The sequence below is a fragment of the Psammomys obesus genome, unplaced genomic scaffold, assembly GCF_907164565.1.
Source record: "Psammomys obesus unplaced genomic scaffold, mPsaObe1.curated_primary_1811, whole genome shotgun sequence".
NCBI classification, from domain to species: domain Eukaryota; kingdom Metazoa; phylum Chordata; class Mammalia; order Rodentia; family Muridae; genus Psammomys; species Psammomys obesus.
The window spans coordinates 158,714-182,907 of NW_026585690.1; the positions used below are offsets into that span (position 1 = coordinate 158,714).

The window sequence follows — 24,194 nt, forward strand, 5'->3', positions numbered from 1 at the left end:
AAAGAGAAGTTGAGGGCCTGTACAAATGGGAAGAGGGGAACATGACCATAGCTCCAGTGTCATCTCCGGCCAGTTCTGAAGCCCGGAAGATGATGTGCCCTGAGTAGCTGACCTGTTAAAAGTCCTGCTGGACCTAGCTTGTAGGCCTTTACCCTGGGCTTGTAGGAGTTGCCTCAATAAAAATGCCAGCAACAGCCAGCAGGGGGCCTGCCGGCTTGCCTGCATAGGCAGGAATAGCCACAACCCTGGCCATCCTGGTGAAAGGGCTGGCCTTTTTGATGAAAGGCAAGCAGGCCACCTGGCCCTTCCTGGTAGTAGTAGGTGTGGGTAGCATCCAAAGCCCTCAAATCCCAGAACTTAAAAGAGTGCAGGTATGGAATGGTTCTTAACACGAGAGGCAAATCACCTCTAACAATGTTAACCTGCAAGGAATCCAGACTATGACCTAGTCTGCGCATTGCCCAAAAGACAAAGTTAGCCCTCTCCTTTCTGTTTTTGTTAGTAAGGCTTTGTTGGCTAGAACACAGACATGCCCATTCAGTTACGTTATGGTCTCAGCTGCTTCCCATGGAGATGAACAGAACTGAATAGCTGTGAGGAGATCTGAGGAGACAGCAATGTACAACTGAACCAGAAAAGGAAGTCCTCTTGCTAAGTCTAATCTGTTCCTTGATCTGGAGCAGATAAGGACATGAGTAGTAGCAAAGTCAAGACTCGATCTCAGGTTCCTGAGGCACACTGCTCTGCAACACTGTCTGGTCCTGGCCAACGCAGCAACTTTGCAGGAGTTTCATTGTTCCACTTTTGTGCATGGGAACAAATACTCTCTATGAAAACTTTTTATCTTTTTTCATCACACTTAACCCTTGGTTTTATGGGGTTATCTTCTGATAGATACTTTGCAAGCACAGAAGGATTTGCTACACCCGCCTTCACCGAGCCACTTAGTAACTGGTTGACGATAGTTTCACAAGCCTGCCAGCCTTGGATTAAGTGATACAAACTTGGTTAGAAGTTACCTTCTTGGCTGTATGTCCCTTCTGTGAGGTTTGCATTTGTTCTCACAGGTCACAGACTCGCTAATGGGAGTGCACAGTTGCACTGTAAGGGGGACTAGGCCAGAAAGGACTGAACTTTCTCCAAAGGATTCCAAGAGAGAAGTCTTCCACCAGAGGGCTGCTCTGACCCTGGAGATGATTGCTTCCCGGAGCCCTGACAGCCTTGGGTTCCTTGGCCAGCCATCAGTTCTATGGCTTGTAGATTTCAAAGTTTAACCTAGGGATAGCCACAAAAGGCGGAAACCAGGTTGTTCAAAGGCACTGTGGCTTTCATCAGAGAAGGCTCAGATTCCAGACAAACCTCACACTAGCTCCACTGAGATCACTGATAAGAAACTTCTGGTGCTCAAACTGGACAGTCCCTTCCTCTACCAGCAGGTGGCGACCTGGCCTTGAACCTCACCTTCCACAGTGAACAACACTATCCCTCCATTCAACCCAAACTTTCTCCACCACAGGGGCCTTGGCTGGAAGGTGGGCAGTTGCTAAGGTGCTAAGCTACCTTCTTGCAAAGTTCTCCTAAAATTTGTTTTATGTGCACAGATATTTCGCCTGAATGATATCTATGCTCCACACATGTGCCTGGTGGCCAAAGGGGCCAGAAGAGAATGTCACAACCCTTGGAATGAAGCTGAAGACAACAGCCATGAGGCACTATGTGGGTGCTTAGAATCAAACCCAGGTCCTCTGCCAGAGCAGCCAGTGCTCTCACCTGCTGAGCCACCATCCCCAGCTGCAACTACCTTTTCTGCCTTCCACCTTTGGCATGTCCATCCGTTTGTGATGTAGGAAGTATATAAATTTGCTAAGCTTTTTCCTTTCCTACCCTCTGTCAGAATTGCACACCAGTGTGAGATGACAAAGGAACCTGAGGGCTGGAGAGAACTCAGTGGTTAAGCCCCTGATTGCTCTGCCGGGGGACCCAAGTTTGGCTCCCACATTAGGCGGCTCTCCTGTAATTCTAACACCAAGGAGTCCCGACACCCTCTTCTGGCCTCTGTGGGCATATATGTGCATGCATGAGTGTGTGCACATGCCAGAACACACAGATTCACACACATACACACACATTCACACGACAGCACATGCATGCCCAAGCTACACACATGCACACGCACACACAGAAAAACAGACAAAGCTAAGAGACTTAGGAAGTTAAATCGGTTTTGCACAAATGAATGGGGGTAAATCTTAGCCAGCAGCTGCATCCTGTCAGGGTGTGGGCCAGGCCCTGGACACACAAACATAAGCAGGAGTTAGGGCTAAGGGGCCACAGAGGCAAAGATCCAGAAGGGCAAGCTCCTTTCCCTAGGACTCGAGGCAGGCTGCTCGCACTTTTGGTGCTGTGAACGCCAGCACCTGTGGATGTGGGCAGCCAGAACATCTACCACATCACTTAGCTGAGATAACCATCCCAGACCTGACAGTTTGCCCCATTCTTCTCCCTTCACCAAGCTACTGAGGTACCAAAGCCTCAGCCCCACAACTCTGCCTGTGGTGCACTGACTGATCCACCACCCAGATGCCCGTCTGCTGCGCATGCTCATACCTGAAGGGCTTGCTGTCGGGGTCAGTGTCCTTGAAGCCCATCTCCTCGAGCTTACAGCGCCGATACAACTCGTAGTGGCGAGTGTGCGTCTGCTCTCGCAAGTCTTCCATGTTCACTCGGATCAGCATTTCCCTCAGCTTCACAAAGTCACAGTGGTTTTCGTTCTCAACTACCGGAAGAGAAGCAAAGGAGAGGGGGGCCGTCAGCAGTGAGGCCACAGAGAGCCAAACAACGCTCTGGAGCAGGTGTCATTGTCCCTCTTGAGATCGGAGGCCTTGAAGGCAGAGCGGACGCCTTGCTGGCTCCTCCCTCCACTCCTAAGGGAGCACTGACTGTGATGGTGGAAATAGATCGCTGAGGGAGGAGCTCTACAAACCTCTTCCTCATCTTCCAACCAATCTGCCTAGAAAATTGTGACTCTTCTCTGCAGAGGCAGAAGTCTGGGCTTGGGATGCCACCTGTGGGCCCAACAGGGACCTAACATCTGGTTCCAGAGTCAGGCCCGTAACCACCACTCCATACTGTTCCAACCCCGCAGGGCAGTGTTTAAATAGCACCATTCTTCCTCATCTCCAGATCTGCTGAAATAACATTTCCTTGGAAAACAGCTTTCCCAGGGCTGGGGAAGAAACAAGTGCCCTCTTGTTGGAAGACTTTTTCGTTCTTCCAGCTCTCGGATGCTCTGCTGATGTGACCGGCCCACACTCCTTGTGGTGAGAGAGCCCTTTCCTCTTCTAGGAGTTTTTATTAATTTCCTTAAAGAACCTGACATCTTCAAGGGCTGAACATTTCTCCCTCACACCCACGGTGGCTGAGCACGCGCAGAGGCGAGCTGTGGTGGAGATAGGGGAGAGCATGGGATGGAACAAGACAACACACACAGCCCTATGTACTCCCACGCGCCCCATGTTGATAAACGACACAGGGAGGAAAGAAATGGGGCCATCGTTTCTTCATCATGGCACCCACCAACCTAAGAGTCCCTTTCCTGTGACAAGACATACCCTGCACCACACCCCAGGGGTACTGCCTGGCCTTGGCCATCTTGTTGCCAATCTTCACCTCTTCGGTGCTGCCAACCACTGCAAATGGGAGATGGACCTGCCAAGATGGAGAACAGATAAACCGTTATCTTCCACAGCTCCGGTCACAGCCCCTGACCCCATCACTCTCCCAATCAGAGACCCGCTGTGTCCATCGGGCACTTAAAACATGGCTTGCAGAGGACAGGAGAGATGACTCGGTTGTTAAGAGCACTGGCTGCTCTTCCAGGGAACTGAGGTTCAATTCCCAGCACGCCCATGGCGGTGGGTCACTGTCATCTGTAACTCCAGGTCCAGAAGATCTGACGCCCTCTTCTGGCCTCTGTGGGCACTGCATGCACACGGTACATAGACACACATGCAGACAAAACACCCAGACACATAAAAAAATAAATAAATAAGTAAACCTTTAAAAATATATATGGCTTGTGGGATCAAGATGCTCACTTTTAAATTTCATTTTCTTTTAATTGATTCACATTTAAATTTAAAAATGAAAGCAATGCAAAAAATATCTTCCCATTAAATATTAAATGTATTGATTGATAGAAGTTTGCATTTTCATTTAGCTTTGAGATCAAATCAAATCTTCAAAACAAAGAGAACAGAGCCAGGCATGGTGGTGCACACCTTTAATCCAGCACTCAGAGAGGCAGAGGCAGGTGGATCACTGTGAGTTCAAGGCCAGCCTGGTCTACCAAGTGAGTCCAAGGCAGCCAAGGCTGCACAGAGAAAGCCTGTCTAGGCTGCCAGAGAAAGCCTGTCTTGAAAAAAAAAAACAAAACAAAAAACAAACCAAAAAAAAAGATCCCTTAGCCCAGCTCAGTGGCACACACCTGTAATCCCAGCAGAGGCAGGCAGATCCGTGAGAGTTTGAGGCCAGCCTGGTCTACAAAAGGAGTAGAGAAACCATCTTGAAAAACCAAAAAAAAAAAAAAAAAAAGGGGGGGGGGGAAAAAAAAGAAACAGTTTTATGAAGGTAATACAAAATCTTAAAAAAAAAAACTTTATCGTAGGTAACTGTCTTCGTATTGAAAGACTCTAAAGTGTGTTAGGAATAACGGATACCTAGATCTACCTCTTGACTATAATTTCATGACACGACGCAGATCAGTTGTTTCTGGTGACTGTGAAATCCAACTTGAGGTTGGGGTCATTAGAAGTATACACTGGGTTCCACAGGCCTGCCCCGGAAGCATCACATTGGTGAGGTGTAAGTGGACTAGCTTGCACTGTGTTTCTATAGAATGCGGCTGTTTATTTCCTGGCTTGGCAGTGCTGGAGAGGGACCCAAGGCCTTGTGCAAGCTAGGAGAGAACTGACTGCTGAACTGAGCTCCCAGCTCCAGAATTACTTGAGATGGCTCATCAACGCACAGATTTCCTGTCAGAAGAGTGCTTAAGCCCCAAATGCTGCCTCGAGCCTTGCCCTAGAGCTTAGCTTGAGCAGAGATGGTCTGGTGTCCAAGACAATGGACTCTTCCATACTGAGCTATCTGGTAGTTATGATGACATCCTGAGTGTGCAGGAGAAAATAACTGCTTTCTATCAGCACACAGTGAGGAGATCTTCAGAGCTGCTCTGCGAACTAGTGTTTCTGGTCCCCTCTCCACTGTTGAGAAGAGAGAAATGTTTTCAAGGTAAACCTTCCTCCACACAGAACCTGCCAGAATCCAGAGCTCAGGCTGCACATACGGCATTCTGTGTGATGGACGAGATATTTGCGTTTTTCCTAGTCCACACGACTCTGACCAACAGTTACAAAGGATAGCACCGCTCTGACTGAGGACCAGACCTCTGCTCCCAGAGTGCACCACTCTGACTGAGGACCAGAGTTCTGTTGCCCACACTCATGTTTTTGGGGAACTCAAACCACTTCAGATCTGGAGCCCCTGGCCTCCCATGTACATACTCACATAAACGCACATACTCATACACAAAATTAAAACTAATTCTGTTTAGTTTCGTTTTGAGACAGGATATGACTATATAGCTGGCCTGAAATTTGCTATTTAGATCAGACTGTCTTCAAATTCATAGAGATCTGCCTGCCTCTGCCTCCTAAATGCTGGAATTAAAAGGCGTGTGCCAACCGCCCTCAGCTAAAAATAAAATGGATCTTTAAAATTTTCCTAATCTATCTGACACTACGGCCAAGTCTAGATTTAATCTCCTGATTAAGAGGAGTATCCATGACAACAGAGAAAGCGGCTGGACCAAAAGCCAAGGGGCAGAGCCCCTCCTGGTGTGCTTGGTGACTCCTTGTGCACACACTCCAGACTGAGATGGTATCAACAACATCCAGCCATGGTTTCTTGGCCAAACTGATCAGGGTAGACACAAACATCAAACTATCACATGGGCAGGTCCTTAGGTGCTTCTAACATGATCTGTGACATCAAAGTAGTAGGGGCCTGTACATGGATATAAACAGGTCAAAAGGGAGAGGGGCGGACAGTAAAGGAGGGGAAGAAACAAAGTGTACCACGATCCTAGATATAAATGAGTGTGTGTGTGCATGGGACAGGAAGGCAGAAGCGGGTCTGTTTGGGGGAAGCAAGAAAAATGCCAAGTTGGCACCATGTTCAACATGGCTTGGCATCTTGTCCTAACAGGGCCAACGAGAGAATTAAAGGAAGGACAGACACACACATAGAAAAGTGGGATCAGGTCGGCTGTATGCACTGATGGACCCAAACCTACGACTGCACAACAGCTGGAACCTCTGCGAGCTGACTGTGTCCAGCACCGGGAGGGGGCTAGCTCATCTCGGTAAGAGGTCTGTGTGGGTGAGCAGCGAACATCACAGAAGAAACTGCCGTCGATAGTTTTTGCACACGCTAGTCAGTCATTGGTGTACACTCATATTTGTTCATGCAGTCAACATTCACACTGGGAGTAGAGAAAGGCTTTGTCGCCCTTCTGAGCCTCGAGGTGGTGTGTGTGTGTGTTTGCGCGTGTGTCAACAGCATTGCCATCTCCAAGGATCTGAGGCACCGGTCTTTGACAGTGGCCCCTGTCAAACAATACACATTCCCACAGGACTTCAAAAGCTCCTTACACACAGTCAGGGCTTCCTCGGCTCCCCACAGTAGGGGTTAGTATGAGCAAAGTAAAATGATAGAGATTTTTGGAAACAATTATTTTGTATCCTAAAAACTAATTTTAAAAATACTTATAACTCCCCAAAATAGGTAAATTAATTATGCTTGGTCAAAGAGGCAACTGATCTCTGCATGATTTATGCCTATGATCCTGGCACTCAGGAAGCTGAGGCAAGAGGCTGAAGAGTTAAGAGCCAGCCTTGAGTTTGAGGCCAGTTTGGGCAAGATGAGACCTGGCCATGAGAACAATGAAAGGACCATTGAGACAGTTCACTTATCTCTCTGCTGTGGATAGTATACCCTCAGGTTTTGGTTTACTGTCTGATTCAGGAAAGTCCAGTGAAACAGCACAGAGGGGAAGGCAGCTCTGAGGCAAATGGCAGGCAGGCAGCCAGCCAGCCATATTTCTGCCAACGGCAGAGTCAGGGTTCTCCTTTCTTTGAGCGGCTTTGTATAAGGTCCCGTACTCTTATCACCTTCCTAGAAGACTCCCCCATTGAAGTCAGAGTGGGCAGAAGGCTGAAATAACCCTGCCTAATTTTCCCACGTGACAGTGAGGGAAACTGAGGCACCAGCTAGTTAAATGGCTCGCAGCAACAACAGAGCTGGAGTCAGTGCAGCTGGACCTCAGCGCAGGCTTTGCCAGGCCCTCTGCAGAGCTACCACTATACCAGCTCTGCGGAAGGCCTCCCTCTTGGCCCATTTGACTGGCAACTTACACTCATGGTCGCGTTAATCTCGGCCACGGTTTCCTCGTCTGTGGGGAACTGATAGATCTGGACTCCGTTGCTCACTAGTTCACTCATAATCTTACTCTTGAATTTGTGCAGTTCGTTCTTGGCGATGGTGTCAGCTTTTGCAATTATTGGAATGATGTTCACCTGCAAGGGAAGCACGTCCATGCTCATGCAATCCCGAGAGAAGAGAACAATGAGAAAGGGCGGCAATTAAGCGAAGGCTACAGGGCAACACTGTAGGGTGCGGGCCATGCTGGCCATCAGACTTCCTTCCACGTGTGAGGTTCAGCCGCAGAAGCAGCTCAGCTCCCCGCCCCCCACCGAACGCAGACGTCCTCACATCCCACATGCTTATTCGTAATTTCCTCTCCTGCACCACCTCTCTTTACAGAGTAAAAGGAAGTGCTTTTACCCCCGTGACAAATAGTGACAGCAAGGAAGTGAGTCGGCTCTTTGGAAAAACAGTCGCTCCTTCCAGGAGCTTGATTTTTTCACGCCCATGAAGCAAGGCATTATCAGTGCTAGGCAGCATCCTCTTTTTTCTCTTCTGATGACCTGAACATTTCTCGCAGAGGTTCAAGTATCAAGACAAAAATTAAAAATAAAATAAAATAAAAATAACAAAGGCAATAATAATAATTTTAAATTACCTGTTTTTAAATTTTTCAAACTTAAGAGTTAATTCTTTTGAAGATCATTTTTTTTATCAAATGACATTCTCATCTCACAAAAAGGTCCAGTATCAAAAGCAAGGCTCACCTTGAGCAACGTGACACACACATAATTTTAGCACTAAGGAGGGAGGGTGAGGAGGCCATGCTGTGCTATACAGAGAGTCTGAGGCTGGCATGGGCTACATGAGACCCTCGCTCAAAAACAGCATGGCTCACTTTCAGGGTGTAATTACAAAAAAGGGGCGGCATTAATGGTAGACATGCTGGAATAAGAGCTCTGGACACCTGAGAACATAGGAGCAACCCTTAGCCCTGTCCAAAGGACACAGTTTGCTTTTCTTCTTTTAAATATATTTTTTAAAGATTTACTTGTTTGCTTTATGTATATGAGTTATACTGTCTTCGTGCACACCAGAAGAGGGCACCAGATCACATCACAGATGGCTGCGAGCCACCATGTGGCTGCTGGGAATTGAACTCAGGTCCTCTGGAAGGGCAGACAGTGCTCTTAACCGCTGAGCCATCTCTCTAGCCCCAGCCTGCTTTTCTTTTCAAGGTCTCATGTAGCTGGCGTCAAACTCACTCTGCTGAGGCTGGTGGGAGCTCCTGATTCTCCCACCTCCTCCTGAGTGCTAGGACTACACAATGTCTGTAAGTTTTATTTCACCGTGTAGTTTTAATTCACAGATTAAGATGAACTTTCTCCTTCTCCCTCACAGGCACAGAGGTTTTAGTGAGATGCTGTGGACATCTGGTATCCAGACTACACTCTGCCTAGCTCAGGAGCTCTCAACCTTTCAGGGTTTTCAGGCACATTTGAAATTTTGGCTTTTCTTCTCCAAGGGCCAAATCAAAAAACCCTGACAGACCAGAACAACAGACAGTGCTGACAGAAAATCTTTGTCTTCAACATATCTCTCGAATCCTCTCAAATCTCTAGGGCTCGGACTTCCTCTGATTAAGAGGAGTATCCATGACAACAGAGAAAGGGGCTGGACCAAAAGCCAAGGGGCAGAGCCCCTCCTGGTGTACTTGGTGACTCCTTGTGCACACACTCCAGACTGAGATGGTATCAACAACATCCAGCCATGGTTTCTTGGCCAAACTGATCAGGGTAGACACAAACATCAAACTGTCACATGGGCAGGTCCTTAGGTGCTTCTAACATGATCACAATTGCCTAACACTTCCCTTTATCTTTATAAATGATTTAAATGCAATTTATTGAAAGATGCTACCTAGCTCTCCAAAAACGTCATAATCGAGTTCTCTGCAAGTTTAACCTGCTTTGCAGTTGGACTTTTTGGTTTGTTTGTGTTGGTTGTGTTTGTCTGGCCTCCTTTTCCTTTCAGCTCTCAAATAGAGAGCCACCTCCTTCGCCTTTCTTTAGAATGTCCCCAACAAACAGATGATGCTTAGAGAGAAGGACCTGCCTGTTTCCAAGGACAAAGCTGAAGAGGAGCAACCCTCCCCACAGGGGACCTGCCCCCACCAGGTCAACAGCAAGGCAAGACTCCCAGGAATCGAACAAAGTTCAGAGAATTGAGCAGGGTAAGGAAGAACGTCTGTTATCCTTGCAGAGTCCTCTGGCAGTCGTAGCAGTAGTAATAGTACTAATAACAGAACAATTTAAGGGCCGTAGAGTATCCTTCTGCAAAGCATTCTGCCCACAGAAGCCCGAGAAGCCTGGCAGACAGGCTGACCACTGAACACACTCTCTCTCTGTGAACAGTATTTCTTTTTTTGGGGGGGAGATGTACCCAATAACACACCCTAGGGGTTCTGATCATCCAGTAAGAATCTCCACTGAATGCAAAAGGAAGTCAGAATCTAGGGGAATGTACCATGTTTCAGTCTGTGGTTGCTCTTGACGCCATTTGTAGCATGTATTTTAGGACATATTGTTTTCACTCTATTTCATAACAGAAAACTGAATTAATAACTGATAAAATTGGACATCAGATTTCATCGCACTGAACTGCCCCTTCCTTCCAGAGCTGTAAAAACGGAGTTTACAAACACGGCAGGCCCAGGGCCATAAAATAAATAAAACATAGTCTTTACTTTCTGTGGAGACACAGGTGGTTTTAAAATCTCAAGCACATGTAGTTTTAATCCCCAAGCAGGCAAAACATTAAAACCTGATCTTACTCTAAACTTCAAATTAAAGCCAGTGCTTTAGAGATCTCCAGGAGGCCAAATCAATGTCATAATCATATTTCAATCCCCATTTAAGAATTAAGTATAGTTTCATGTGCTACAAAAGAAGGCTTTGTCTTCTCTTGCCTAACACCCAGATGAGGTTTTAGGCCCTTATCTCACATGGCCAAACTCGACGTCTCTGTAACCCAAGAAAAAAGCAAGCTGTAACAATAACCCAGCTACACGCATCACAGAAAACAACCAGGGACTCAGAGAAATGGTGACATAAAGCAGTGTGGATGGGACCGTATCCAGTACCTTGCTGTCGAGTTTCTTCATTGTGACCAGGTCTAAGGACTTCAGTGAATGTCCCGTGGGGGCAATGAAGTAAAGGCAGGCATGAATCCTCGTGTCGTGGTAGTTGAAGAGAGAACGTTTAATTTTCAATTCCTCTTGCAAGTACGCCTCAAACTGGGCATCAATATATTCCACAATAGGCTTATAGCTAGAATGCAGAACATCATCTTAAAAACAGTTTCAATTTTTGTTTTATTCTCAAAGTTCTTGCAGGTTGCTACAAACAGTCTTTCAGTCAACATTATGGGTGATACTCTGCCTAGGAGATAGGACCCAAGTTCTTTACCTTTCCTGCCTGACTCCTCTGTTCTAGCAGCATACAATCACCTGTACTGGTCCCTACACATCAGTCTTCACGTGCCTCCGGCCTCTGCTTGCAATGTCCTTTAGCCAGTACCTCTAAGAGATCATGGTCCTCAGTAAAGTGATTCTGACAGTTTCTAACGCCTGCTTAGCATCGTGCATGGAATGAAGCCAGCATGTATGTGATTTCAGACTGAGGTATCACTGCCCCCAGGACCAGGACCAGGACCAGGACCAGGACCAGGACCAGGAGCTTTCCCTGGACCTCCGCATCCCCACAGAGGCAAGCAGGCTGAGCACATCCATCAGGTTCATCAAGACACTGAAGCCTGGGCAACTGTGATTTAAGGCTCTTTCCAGTATGAGGAATTTTGTCTTTTAACCATAAACTGTGTGTTCTCCTCTTCCTCACCAAGCCATAGTTAACTGTGTTTTGGATAAGTATGTATGATTCTATTAACTGGCCATGAAAAATCATCAACAGTGTCATATCAGAAATAGATTCTGCAGAAAGTATGTTGATAATTGTGGGGAAACCCATTAACCCTTTCTGTCTACAGGGGAACCAACCAGAGGGACTTGGTTTTAGCAGCAAAGAGATAGATCTATTAGAAACACACAGTGTTACTTCTCTCCAAACTTGGTTTCTAGTGAACAATTCCATTTTCAGAAATTCAAAGTCTTTGAACACCCAGATTCTGAACCCATAAATTAACTGAAAGCCCCAAAAGGGTGCCAAAAATCCTTCCATTAAGGATGGCAGGAGATGTCCTAAGGAGAGTGGCAGAAAACAGATGCATGATCAAGACTGAGAAGAATCAGCCAACAGCTTTGTTTTGTTTAGGAGGGAGGAAGGGAAGGAGGGAGGGAAGGAGAGGAAAAATTAGAGAAAGAGAGAGACAGAAACAGGGAGAGAAGGACGGAGAGTTGGACTGTGTGTGTGCGTGTGTGTGTACCTGTGTATACGGAGGCTGGAGTCAACCTCAGGCATTGCCTGTCAAGGACCATTTACTTCATTTTCTGAGACAAAGTCTCATACTGGTTTAGGCCTTGTCAAGTAGGCTAGGCTAGCTGGCCAGTGAGGCTCAGGGATTCTGCAGTCGCTGCCTCTCCAGAGCTAGAATTACAGACTGGTTCAATGGCACTTGGCTTTTCGATATGTGTTTTAATACTAAATGAGCTATTGCCCCAGCCCCTTGCTTAGGGGTTTTGAGGCAGTCTTGACCTGTAGCTAGCCTTGAACTTGCTATGTTGCCTAGGCTAGGCTCTGCTCAACAGGAACTTGTGGAGTTCCTGACTCAGCCTCCCAAGTGCAGGAACCACATGCATGCGTTCCTAGACTGAGCTACTAAACAACAGCCCCCTGGGCTCCTTCTTTGATGGTGTGACCGTAATCCACTTGTGGAATGTAAACAGAGTCTCTACAGGTTTAAAAGAACAAAAAAAGGTAGACTATGTGTCAGCAATTAAAATTAGAACTGCAAAAGCCTAATGCAAAAGATAGTGATTGATAAGATTCTCTTTCATTTCTCAATTTTTAAATATAGGCACAAATTACATAATAATATGCAGGCTTGTTATTTGGGGATAGTTTGAGTGAGAATCATGACTCCAGGCCAAAGTGCCCGAGACTAAAAGCAAGCATCCTAGTTACTAGCTTCATGGCTTTGGACAGGTCACTAAATCTTTCCTGTTCTTCACTTTCCCCATAAACAAATCAGGTGCAAAAATAATGCGTTGAGCAGATCCTGCTACACACTTGTAATCCTAGGACTAGCAGATAGAAGAAGGGAGATCAAAAGTTCAAGGCCAGCCTCAGCTATACAAGTTCCAGACAAGCCTGGGCTACAAGACGCCCTGTCTTCTAAAAAGGTAAAACAAAATACTGTTTTGTTTTGTTTTTTTAATCAAAGAACTACAGTGACAAGTGAATAACATAGTAGATTTAAAGGATGTACACTGCAAAGACATTTCATAATTTCATAATATCATAAATAAAGAATGCAGGAAATCTAAGGAAAATGGCTGGAGTTTTTAAAAAAAGGAAGGAGTGAGAGAAAGACCCAAGAACTCCACACCCTTTTCAGTACCCATCTCCCTGGTGCTGAGCCCCACCCTGTGGGAAGTGGATAGGCCAAGGAGGTCCACCCATCATGTCTGGAGACGGAGCCTTGGGGTTTCCTGACACTGGGGCAGGCTGGGGGTTTAGACTCTCTTTGGCAACCTCTCATCCCACAGTATATCCTTGTCTCGTTTCTGAGCAGGGCTGTCCTTGCCTTATCTCAGGAGCAGCCCTAGCTTGTTTCTGCGTTCCCTTCTTGCCGCTGTGCTAGTGGCGGGGGGGGGGGGGGGGGGCGCGCCCGGGGGGGGGGGGGGGGGGGGGGGGGGGGACCCCCGCTGGGCATGTGTGTGTGGGGAGGGTTCTTTCAGAACAGGGTTTTTGAGTCCCTTGTTTTCTTTGCACCCCAGGCCTTTTCTGTGGCTGCTTCCAAAGGCCTGCCAGTCCTTTGCCTTCTCTTCCTCCCTCTGTAGTCTCCCTGGAAAAGCATTTCTATTCTGAGTTTCCTTTACCACCTGACAGGTCTCAGCTCTCTACTTCCAGTCCCACCCAGTCTTTCGGCTGAGCTTCAGATCCACACCCTCAACTGCCTATCAGATACTTCCAACTCTTCTTCTATGGCCCATTGGAGCCCTTCGTTCCCACCTTGTCATCCTTAGGCTGTGGGTGCCAGGAGCCTGGAGTTCAACATGGAGCCTCCCTCCCCTTCACAGCCAAGAATGAAATCTCCTCCATCTAGCCTAAGTGAAGGCCTAGTCCGTAAGAGATGTAACTATCCCCTAGCACTAGCAAAGTAAACGTCCAATCAATAAAGTGGTATGAGTTTTGTTTTGTTTTTTAAAGATGAGGAGGAGGAAGAGGGGGAGGAGGAAGAAGAAAAAGGGCCTTTAAAAGAAGAAAAGGAGGGAGGAAATTACATCATTATAAACAAACAAAAGACATGTACTCTTGGAGAATGATTTCCTTAGGCTAAAGTTTCATTATGGGAATGAAACAATGAAACAGCTTCCTCTGGGGAAACAGGCTGGCCAGCGGGCGTTTTCAGCTCAGTGTTCTTGAAACAAGTTCCACTGTCCCTCAACCCCTTTTGCTTCTGCATTCATAGTCAGAAAGAGAAAACCTAAACCTTTTGTTAGTTTCCATGCTAAGAACGTACACCTGTTTGTGCTCTGTGTGGCCAGTTCATACCTCTCAGGCTTGTAGGAGGGGAACAAAGCAGTTGTGATTCTTTACCATAATTTCCTTCTGAGGGAGCATTCCTCATCAATGAGTGTTTTATTCATATACTTCTAATCATTAAAAAAGTACAGTGAAATGAGATGTGTCTGACCTAAAATTACAGGGAAAAACTATTTGACGTGAGTTTCTTCTATGATCATCCCTGCACAGTAGCCAATGGTATTATATGGACACCGACTCCATTTTCTATTATTTAAATATTAGCCTGTTTTTCCTCTTCTCTTGCTGTTAACCAAACACCATTCTCCTTACCTCTGGACTCTTCTGCCAGGAAGCTGAATAAAAACCTGGAGTTAAAAAGTCAAACACTGCACTTTTCAGCTGTTTCACAACTGTGGCAGAGTGGACTGATTTGTCACAATTTTCAGGCTGGTTACCTTGCAGTTCATGGTGTTTCCCAAAGGTGGGTGAACTATTCTGGTTCTGGTCAGCCACAAGACTTTGTTGGTCCTTGCCTCTCCAGACCCTTTCCCTCATCCATGAGTATAGTCAGAGCAAAGAAGACTTAATTAAACAAGATGTAAACATAACGGGAAATTCTCCCAGACCCCTCTCTTCCTGCCTCCTTCTAGCTAGCAAGTCAGAGGCAGATAATGGGTCAAGAATGCTGACATGTCCCAAGTCTATAAACAACTGGGACACTCTTGATGGCCTCAATCTATGGCAGAAAAGCTTGCCTAATAGGAAAAAGATAATCCTAGCTTTGAGAAAATCCTATATGGTTACACACTGATGTAAAAATGCATATTCCATTTTTAGTATTTTGATGGGAGCAGAGACTGCCCAGAAACTATTTTTAGATAAATCACCCAACTTTACAGTTAGTTGCCAACAATGCCTTTTGAGGTCTCGTGCTACAAAAGCCATTCAAAGAGGTTATGCAAGAGTTGTCAAGAAACTAAAGAGGAAAAAAAATATTTGGTATCTAGGTTAGGTTAATATCACACTTCCTCTCTTCTGAGTCTCCTTGGAAACTATTATTTGACCCAAATGAGTCAGATAATGTCTTAGAGGACTCCAGATGCAGATATGGGGTTCCGCACTGTGCTAGCTTTGCTGTTTTGCAGCTTGTTGCTGGCCAGTGAGAACCCACAGCTTGAGCGGAGCTCTCAGCTAGGGGTGAGGCAAAAGAAAAAATGGGCAGGACTGAGGCCATGGCTGCAAGCTGGAAAGGCCGTGGGGCTTCAACAGCAAGATGTTAGATGAAAGCTGGTTCTCAAGCCTGTGGGAAGCCAAGAATCCAGCCGGGGAATGCATAAACATGAAATTCCCCCCAACTCCCAGAAGAGATCTATCCAGCAAGGAGCTGAGAGACACGCTTTGCTCTGTGCACAGTCTTCAACAGGCGGGGAACAGATGCTCCTGGTTCTGTCTCCTGCTCCCACAATGCACCTGTGCCCTTCTTCTGGTCCCCAGGATTTTCTCATTTGTTCCATTTGGCATTCAAAGGGCCTTCAGCTGCAACCTCCCCATCATACGTTGGCACTGAAAGTCAGAGGAGGGTCAGATCTTGGCTGTCCCTTCAGCAGCAATGACAGTCAGAGGAGCATCAGGGTTTGGTTGTCCCCTCCCCAACCTGGTACAAATGACCCCACTTTGATCGTATGCAAATAAAGTCCTTTCACTCAAGTAATAGTTGCCTGTGTTATCACAGGACAACATCTCCTGCAGTGTTTAAAGCACTCTGCAGATAAAACAGACCTCAGTGCTCAGCTAAAGAATGAATTACCTTACTTCCGCCATGAAGCTGTGGGACTTATTTCTATCAGCTATTGTTAAATCGTATCTGGATGACACACATTCCTACATACAAAGGTTTCAAACTCCTCTTTACAGAATACACCCACAGAAACACACACACCATTTTGAGGAAAGGATTTTTGAAAACTCCAACACCGATACTGCTTATAAGCAAAACATTCCTCAACTTACTGGCATATACTGATCACTCTAAGGCAGGAGGCAGTCCTATAATGCTGTCGTTATCCAAAAATGTTTTTGGGCCTGAGGTACTTACCTTAAATCTGTTTGTAAGAGGGCAGGCCGTCTAATGGAGACAAGGGGTGCACCCTAGGGCTGAGCCCCCATGTCTGGCCCCACCCCTGGAAGGACCATGAAATCTACATGATCTGGCCCTGGCCTCTTGGTTTTCTACAAATTATAAGGCATGGTGGTAGAAATTAGGTTTTCTCCCCTTGGTTTGACCAAACCAAAACACCCATTTCCTTTAGACTACAGGGAAACTAAGGCAGGGGGTTCTGGAGTGGAGGCTCATGTAATACTCTGAGAACAAATGGAGGATTTTAAACAGTTATGGCATCTGAAGTTAAGCTTGAAGAGCAGGCTCGCTGACCTTGGGAGGAGCGAAGGTGTGACTCTGAGAGCTGCCGTAACATACACATTACACTCCCACAAGATGTAAGAAATAACAGCTTCGCTCACTTCCCTCCAGGAGGGGCACACAGCCACTCACAGAGAAGACTCATGTTTACGTGGCTTTATAACTGGGCTGTGCGCTTTACAGAATCAAAACTCACTGCAGCATTTTACAATATAGCTTCGAGCTTACCTGAAGAATCAGAGCCAGAGTTTAGGACTTACATAAGAATCCACTGGCCGCGAACAGCTCTATCGGTATACGAAATCCACTGTGCCAGAATGCTTTTAAAACAGTTTATCTTTTAATTAGGAGTTATTTTCCCATACAGACACAGGATTTTGTAGCATAAATTGCCTAGTCTGGTAAATTCTCTGTGTGGAGGAAGCTTTAACCCATCCAATCGAGCTAAATTCCTCCATTAGACTCCACTAACCCTCCCAGTTGCTATTCAGACACTATTTGGCAATTCTTGAAGTCTTCTTAGGCCTTTAAATTTCTGTGTGATGGAGGTTCCTTGAGATGGAGCCTTCTATCTCCAACCCATTTCTATAGCTACAGAAATGTTAAGACATACATACATACCTGTCATCTTTATTAATCTGGTCTCCAAATCCCACCGTGTCAACAATGGTCAGCTTCAGCCGTACGTTGCTTTCCTGAAGTTCATAACTTCTGGCTTTTAACCGCACACCAGGCTCATTGTGAGAAGCTGGGTCACTTTCAAATTTGGTGTTGAATAACGTGTCCATCAATGTGGATTTGCCAATACCTGTTTCACCTATATAACCACAAAAGAAAAAAAATCAAAACTGGGTTAAAAATGCAATGAGGGCAATGTGACTGGAAATTCCACTGTGAATCTCGTGGTTCTTTCTCTGGATGATCCAGGGATTACTTCCTTAGAAAGGCCTCTAAATTCCTTGACTATTTAGTCGAAGGGGGCTTGCCTTACGGATCAGGGTATTTTCTAATAGCCACAAAGCCTGATAGTGCAGGCTTGCTATCCCAGCAGCTCAGGAGGCTGTGGTAGGAGGGTTACAATGAATAACTTAGTGAGACTCTGTCGCAAAATAAAAAGTAAAAAGAAATAGCTGGAGACACAGCTCAGTGGCAGAACACTTCCCTGGCACACATGAGGCCCTGGATTTGATCCTTGGGGGGAGGGGGGGCATTTTTAACTCTTAGTACCTGTGAGCTTACCCTATGGCCACTTTGCATACCACAAGGATAAAAACTATCTCTTTTTAATGTTAAAAAGAAAAAAGATTTATATGTGTCAAAACAATACTTTGATAACAATAACCACTGAAGCTGCACAGTACTTACTGTGTGACGGCCCCAAGACGAGCAGTTCCAAATAGCCTTTCATTTATACTCCCTGTTCCCTCATCACCTAGGCATTATAGCTTGTGCACTTGGCAGAGTACTAACTAGGGCTCCTAAGTATCTTAAAGTCACAACACGAAGTGGTGGAGCCAGGGTTTTAACCTAGTTTATATGGTCTTAGTGTTTACATTTACTCTTACTCTGTTACATCAATTGCTGGGTGTCCTTGCCAATCCCTTGACATATATTCTCATTCTCTCTCTCTCCCTCACCTCTGCTGAGCTGAAGTCAAGCTAAACACTTATTAGCTCATGAATTTCGTGGTCCCATTTGTGATATTTTAGACACGACTTGGAGCAACGACTTTACTGATTAGCGGTGATATTTTAAGTCAAGATGTGGTCTCCTCCTAGGCACAAAGCAGAAGGAAGGTCACCAAAACAGCTTTATCGATCAAACACGGAGGCCCATTGTGAAGCCGGGATGCGCTAAGGATTATTCTAAGCCTTCAGCTTAGGACCAAGCAAAAATTTCTCATAACTCTGGTTCAGCTGCTGAGTCCTAGAAAGAACTGAGCCTTGTCCCTGCCGATGCGGTTGAATTATCAAGAAGGGGAGATAAAAGACAAGATGCACTAGCCGTGAAATGCCCTTTTCTAATGTCCTCTTGGACTCAATTACACGTGCCAACATCTATCAGCTCCCTTCAGCAACCCTAGCCCAACTCTGCCAGCGTTCCTGGACATCCCAGTTCTGGAGGGAAATGGCACTCACTTTCTGGGTGGAAGAAGCCCAGGAGAGAGGAGATTCTAGAACTTGTAGCCTTAAGGCAAATCTCTCACTCTGTAGAAAATAAAGTGATTAGAACCTCTATCGTTGTAATCACTCCTTCTCAACACAAGGTCCGAGTGAAGGGGGATGGAGCTTTCTGGGGGAGGGCTTATTTCTTGTGAGCAGTCTCATGAGACTGGCCACTGAGGCACTGATTCATTTCTTCGATAAAAAGTTGTTCAAGTCCATTTTCCTTACCCTTTAACCTTTCCCCATTGTGTCCTTGATATATCTAAGATCATAGAATTTCCTCCCTCATCAGCCCTCATCCAGCCAGTGTTTTTCCAGTGCCTACTATGAACCCAGCCCTGTGCCAAGTTCTAGGAACACAACAATGAGCTAGGCTGATATGGTATTCTCTCATATCTAAGAATCTGGTCTAGAACATAACCAAATGGGAATTACACTCCAGGTGCCTGCCATAGCCTCCTCCTTCTTCTTATGAACAAGGCCATGCCTTCTCCCCATGACCTTGGGAGTCAAAAAACTGGCCTACAGCTTGGCTTCTGACCCAAGGTGACCAGAGGCCTGGCTGCTGTAGTGCTACATGAGGGCCATTCAAGTAGAACTTCTCTGAATGAGAGACAGTCAGCACATTGTTACGGCGTGAAAAAAGACAAGGTGTACAGAGAGAAGAAAATGGGCCGAAATGACGAGGGAGGGAAGGCTGTGAGCACAAGGAAGCCACAGTGGAGACAGGAGCAATGGCTGGGAAAACAGAAGAGAACAGACCAATACGCGAGGGCAAAATCCTAGAAACTGAGTTATAAAGGTAGTGTTTGTGTACCTACTGTGCTGATGAGTATAGGTGCAGGGATGACAGGGTGAACAAAAATGGACATTGACCAACTGCACCTCAGTTATAGCCTGAGTGTCATCTCAGATGGCTCTGAAGTGTCTGGCTGGACCGTATTTGAGATTGAGTTTGATCTTCCTTTCGTTCCTGAATATGCTTGTGTGTGTGTGTGTGTGTGTGTGTGTGTGTGTGTGATACACATGCCTCTCATGAACTAGTATAAAAACAATATAAGCCAGTCTACTTCTTATAGAGTGGCTCTTCCCGAGCCCACAGCAATGGTTCACGTCCTCACAAATTAGCTATGGGCAAAGCAAAATGATTGTGTGATGGACACAGAAGAAAGAGGATTCTTCCCTTGAGAAACCCGGACCCTAGCAGGCAGCAGCCTACCACTGCGAGCACATGTTGTATGAGGGCTATCTGCCCCGTACTGCAGGACAGTGGTGAAGAGGAAAACGGAGTCCCCCACCACCCCACAATCTCCCCTGAGCCAAAGGTTGTCCGGAGAGACCTACTCCTCTCTCATCTTTCCCCAAGGACAGCAACAAAACTTCCATTCCCAAGGCAAGGGTTCTAGGGTAGCTGAGCCTGAAATGACTATCTCCTTTTCCTCATGAGAATGACGTAAGTGCTTGTGAACTGGGAACAGCATCCATCACGTAAGGAGACATGGCATGCTTGATGATTGTTTACGTAAAGGAGGAGATCGTGAACCATTAGCATTCTGGACCTACTTATGGCATAGTTACTCAGGTGATTTAAAAAAAAAAAAAACTTTCTTCTACATTTCCAGGTCTTAGTTCCGTGCTTTTAAGAGCTGTAATCAGACTCGGCAACACAGCTTGCGGCAGTGTGATTCACCAAACGCGGTTGGTGGAAAACGACAGCTGGAGTAAAAGGGGCCACGGAACTTCGGGGGTTTGCCTTCACGCAGGTTTGGGGTATTGTTCAGGCTACACAAGTGCCCTGTGACTCACTACAAGCCAGACGCTTAGTTCACTGCTCTTCAGCTGTCGTCTTGTTTGTCCTTATTTTTGAGACAGGGTCTCACTGTGTAGCCCTGGGTGCCCTTAAACTCACAGAGATTTGCTGGCCTTTGCCTTCTAGAGTACTAGGCCCACCATGTGCCACCACACCTGGCTATCCCTTGTTTTGTTTGGTTGGTTGGACAAGGTCTTGCTTTATTGCCTAGGCTGGGCTTGAACTTACCATGCAGCCCAGGTAAGCCTCAAACGTGCAATCTTGTGCCTCTGCCTCCCAAGTGTGAGGCTGAGAGGCCCACACAACCACACCTGGCATAGAGGAGATTTTCAGTGTACTGGCTTTCGAACCTTCTGTCTACGCCAGGGGTTTCCTACCTTCCCAATGCTGTAACCCTTTAATAAGGTTTCTAAAAAGAAAAAAAAAATTTTTTTTCATGTTATAGAACCCATACAATTATTTTTGTTGCTACTATATAACTGTAATTTTGCTGTTACAAATTATAATGTAAATATATGATCTGCAAACCCCCTCCAAGGGGTTCACAACCCCACAGAGAACCACTGGTAAACTCTGAGGGGGTGGGAGTGGAGTCCTTGTATTTATCTTGAAGAGTCGCAACCTCCTCCAGCCTGCCGTATCCTTCTGTTAAAAAATTAGGTACAGGCCCCAGCTTCCCTCCAAACACATAATGACATCATTAGAAAAGCAATGACTGACACCAGCTTTGCAGCAGGCACAGAGGCCTTTGTTAATGCTAACAGAAAGTCGAAACCTTCCTGCGGGTGATCCTTTAACAGAGATTTGTAACTTTGGCGGGCTTTTCCGAGTGTTGCTGCCTGAGCTCCACCCACTGAGCTCCACCCACTGAGCCCCACCCACCTGAGCTCCACCCACCTGAGCCCCACCTGCTGGAGCAAATGAAGCCAGCGGTGGGGCGCTCTCCGCAGCTCCTGCCAATGATGGTGAACCTGAAGTTCACTCACATCTCTGTCCCTCCCTTTGGTTTAACTCACAGGCTCACTTCAGCCCCCAGCTTTCGGCGAACATTACAAACAGCCAGAGCCGAGTACGACCCTTTGCTCTTATCTGCCAAGGCTATGCACAAGAGTCTGCGTGCCTCCGTTAAAAAGCTGAGAGTTTAGCCTGGTGTGCTGGCACACGCCTGTAATCCCAGCACTTGGGAGGCCGAGACAGATGGATCTCTGTGAGTTCAAGGCCAGCCTGGTAGACAGGTGAGTCTGAGACATCGAAGGCTACACAGAGAAACTGTGTCTCTGGAAAAAAAAAAAAAAATACAGAGAATTTATTCTTGGACAGAGTTGGGTAATCAGACAGCTGAAAGCCATGTTATTACTCCTCACACACTGGCCTTTGATGAAACACTTAAGCATCATTCCGCCAATCTGCAAGGGGATTTAAAAGACCACGTGACGTGATGCCATGTCATTTCTGCTAACTGTACTTATGGGATGCTCCTAAACCCTCAGCACAACATCCACCTCTATTTTAAAAAATCCATTTGAAAAAATTTAGGTGATTTTTGTCTGAAGCAATTTTTTTTTTGTTTTTTGTTTTGTTTGTTTGTTTGTTTTACTTAATAAATCTGTCACACATTACACTTTTAAACTTGTGTTTGGCTTTATACTACGATAACTGTTGCAGACAAGCCCGGCAACAGGCCTTGAGCTGTGATTCTACCCTGGGCTTCCCCTTATTTTCTGGGGTTCACTTTGTCTTCAATCATTTTATCCTACTAGCTGTAACATAGCCTTCCCTGGGGAAAAGTGGGGCCAAGGTGCATAAGATCTGATTGTAATGTGACAGCGCAGACTTGGCTAAGCAATTTCTTTTCTTTTTGTTTTTCGAGACAAGGTTTCTCTGTGTAGCCTTGGCTATCCTGGATTCACTTCTTGGACGAGGTTGGCCTCGAACTCACAGAGATCCACCTGCCCCTACCTCCCTGCGTGAGCCGAAGCAATTTTAAACTTGTCTATGTCCTCACCTCTCATCCCCCCCCAAAACAATTGTTTGACTTTAAAAAAAAAAAATCCATTTTCAAAATATATTACTGACTGACACTTCTTTCTAACTGGTTCCTGTAGTAGACATTTTAGTGTCTTTAAAAACTCAGTTATGTTACATAAACATGGTTTGGGTTTTAATCGCAGGTGTGGGAAATGGGGCTGATTCAGATTGTCCACAGCAGCAGACTATTTGCCTCATGTGGGCTCTGAGAAGAGCTTTTTGTCATCTGCAGATAGTTTAATTCCTAGGACTCTGGAGAGGCACTAAATGCCAAGACACAGAGAGAGCTGGGTGGAGAGGGCCTCCAAGAAAGAAGAATGCTGCTTCCCCGCCTCCCTTCCTGGCCGCTGTTGATGCAGTTTGACAAGAAGAAGTTGGAGATGTCCTGAAACAAAGACTATACTTACCCCAAGGAACCCAACAACCTAAACACCAGGAAGTAGCCAAAGAGAACTATGCCCCTCTCCACACTAACCTTTCTCTCATACCTGATATTAGAACGGATTGGGGTGGAGAAGGGAGAAAAGGTGTAAGAAACCAGATAAAATAAAGCTGCTTACAGGTTCCTCAAGGCAAGGACATTACAGCAGCTCATTCAGCTTGTGTGTTCTTAAGAATTGACACTTAGACGGATGAATGTGGAAAAGGACCTCTGAAAGAACCATCATCATTTTGGAAAATGAATGAGGTATAAAAACCTAAAATTGTGACAAAAGGTTAAATAAGAACTGAAGACTAGTTGCTAAAAAATGAAAGGCTGTAGAAAACGAAAGGCTTTATTTAAAGTAAAGTGCAATCTGGCAAGAGTCGGGGGTGGGAGTGACTTAGCGTAAGCAAGATGGAGAGGGGAGCCATTAACTCAGGGTCTCACCCTGTAGGCGGAAACTGATCCTTCTTCCTTGCCATTATTCCTGGGACTCAACATCAGTGGCTTCTAGCAGCAGACAGCCAACACGGTAGCTCTAAAGCCAGACTAAGCTCATGTCAAGGTCAGTTTCCACCCTCATTTATTTTCTCTGCTTTCAGCTCACAAAACAAAATTATGATTCCATAGCCTTTTGATTAAAACAAAAACAAAAAGAAGGTTCGTTAATGGAATCATAACTTTTACTGAACCCTTAACCACAAGAAAGTAAATCTTTACTTTCTTTAATCCCAGCACTCAGAAGGCAGAGGCAGCAGATCGCCGAGTTTATGGCCAGCCTGGTCTAGGCCAGCCAAGGCTACGTGGTGAGATCTTGTCTCAAGAAATCAATTAGAGAAGAAGAAAAAGTAAAATGATGCTTCATGGGTAGGTACACCGTGTAAAAATTGCAATAGACAGGGTAGGATGAAAAGTAGCAGAGAAACTCAAGTCCTACTCCTCCATGTGTTCGCCAAATATTTTGATTGGCCAATATTTTGAAAGAGCATTTTCTAATAAGCTTTTACTTTAAAAATCCTTGACCGGTAACGGGAGCCTGTTCTTGTTGTTATTGCTGTAAAACACCTGCAGTAAAGAGCTTTGATGTGTCTCGCTTCTGATGTGCTAGTATTTAATGCTGGACGCTCCTAGCTTCCAGAGAATTCATTTTGCTTCTTAACAA

The 24,194-nt window shown here is 45.9% G+C and overlaps 1 protein-coding gene across 7 annotated transcripts in view; it reads right to left on the minus strand.

The window, feature by feature from the left end:
• The window catches only part of Septin11 (septin 11), an 87,647-nt gene that overhangs the window by 15,702 nt on the left and 47,751 nt on the right, over positions 1-24,194 (minus strand). For all 7 annotated transcript variants that reach the window (XM_055595693.1, XM_055595649.1, XM_055595684.1 and 4 more), the window contains exons 3-7: positions 17,227-17,422; positions 10,625-10,811; positions 7,473-7,634; positions 3,612-3,708; positions 2,608-2,776 (exon numbers count right to left, since the gene is read on the minus strand). In XM_055595693.1, coding sequence (XP_055451668.1) covers positions 2,608-2,776; positions 3,612-3,708; positions 7,473-7,634; positions 10,625-10,811; positions 17,227-17,422 — 811 coding nt within the window. The remainder of the gene's footprint in view (positions 1-2,607; positions 2,777-3,611; positions 3,709-7,472; positions 7,635-10,624; positions 10,812-17,226; positions 17,423-24,194) is intronic.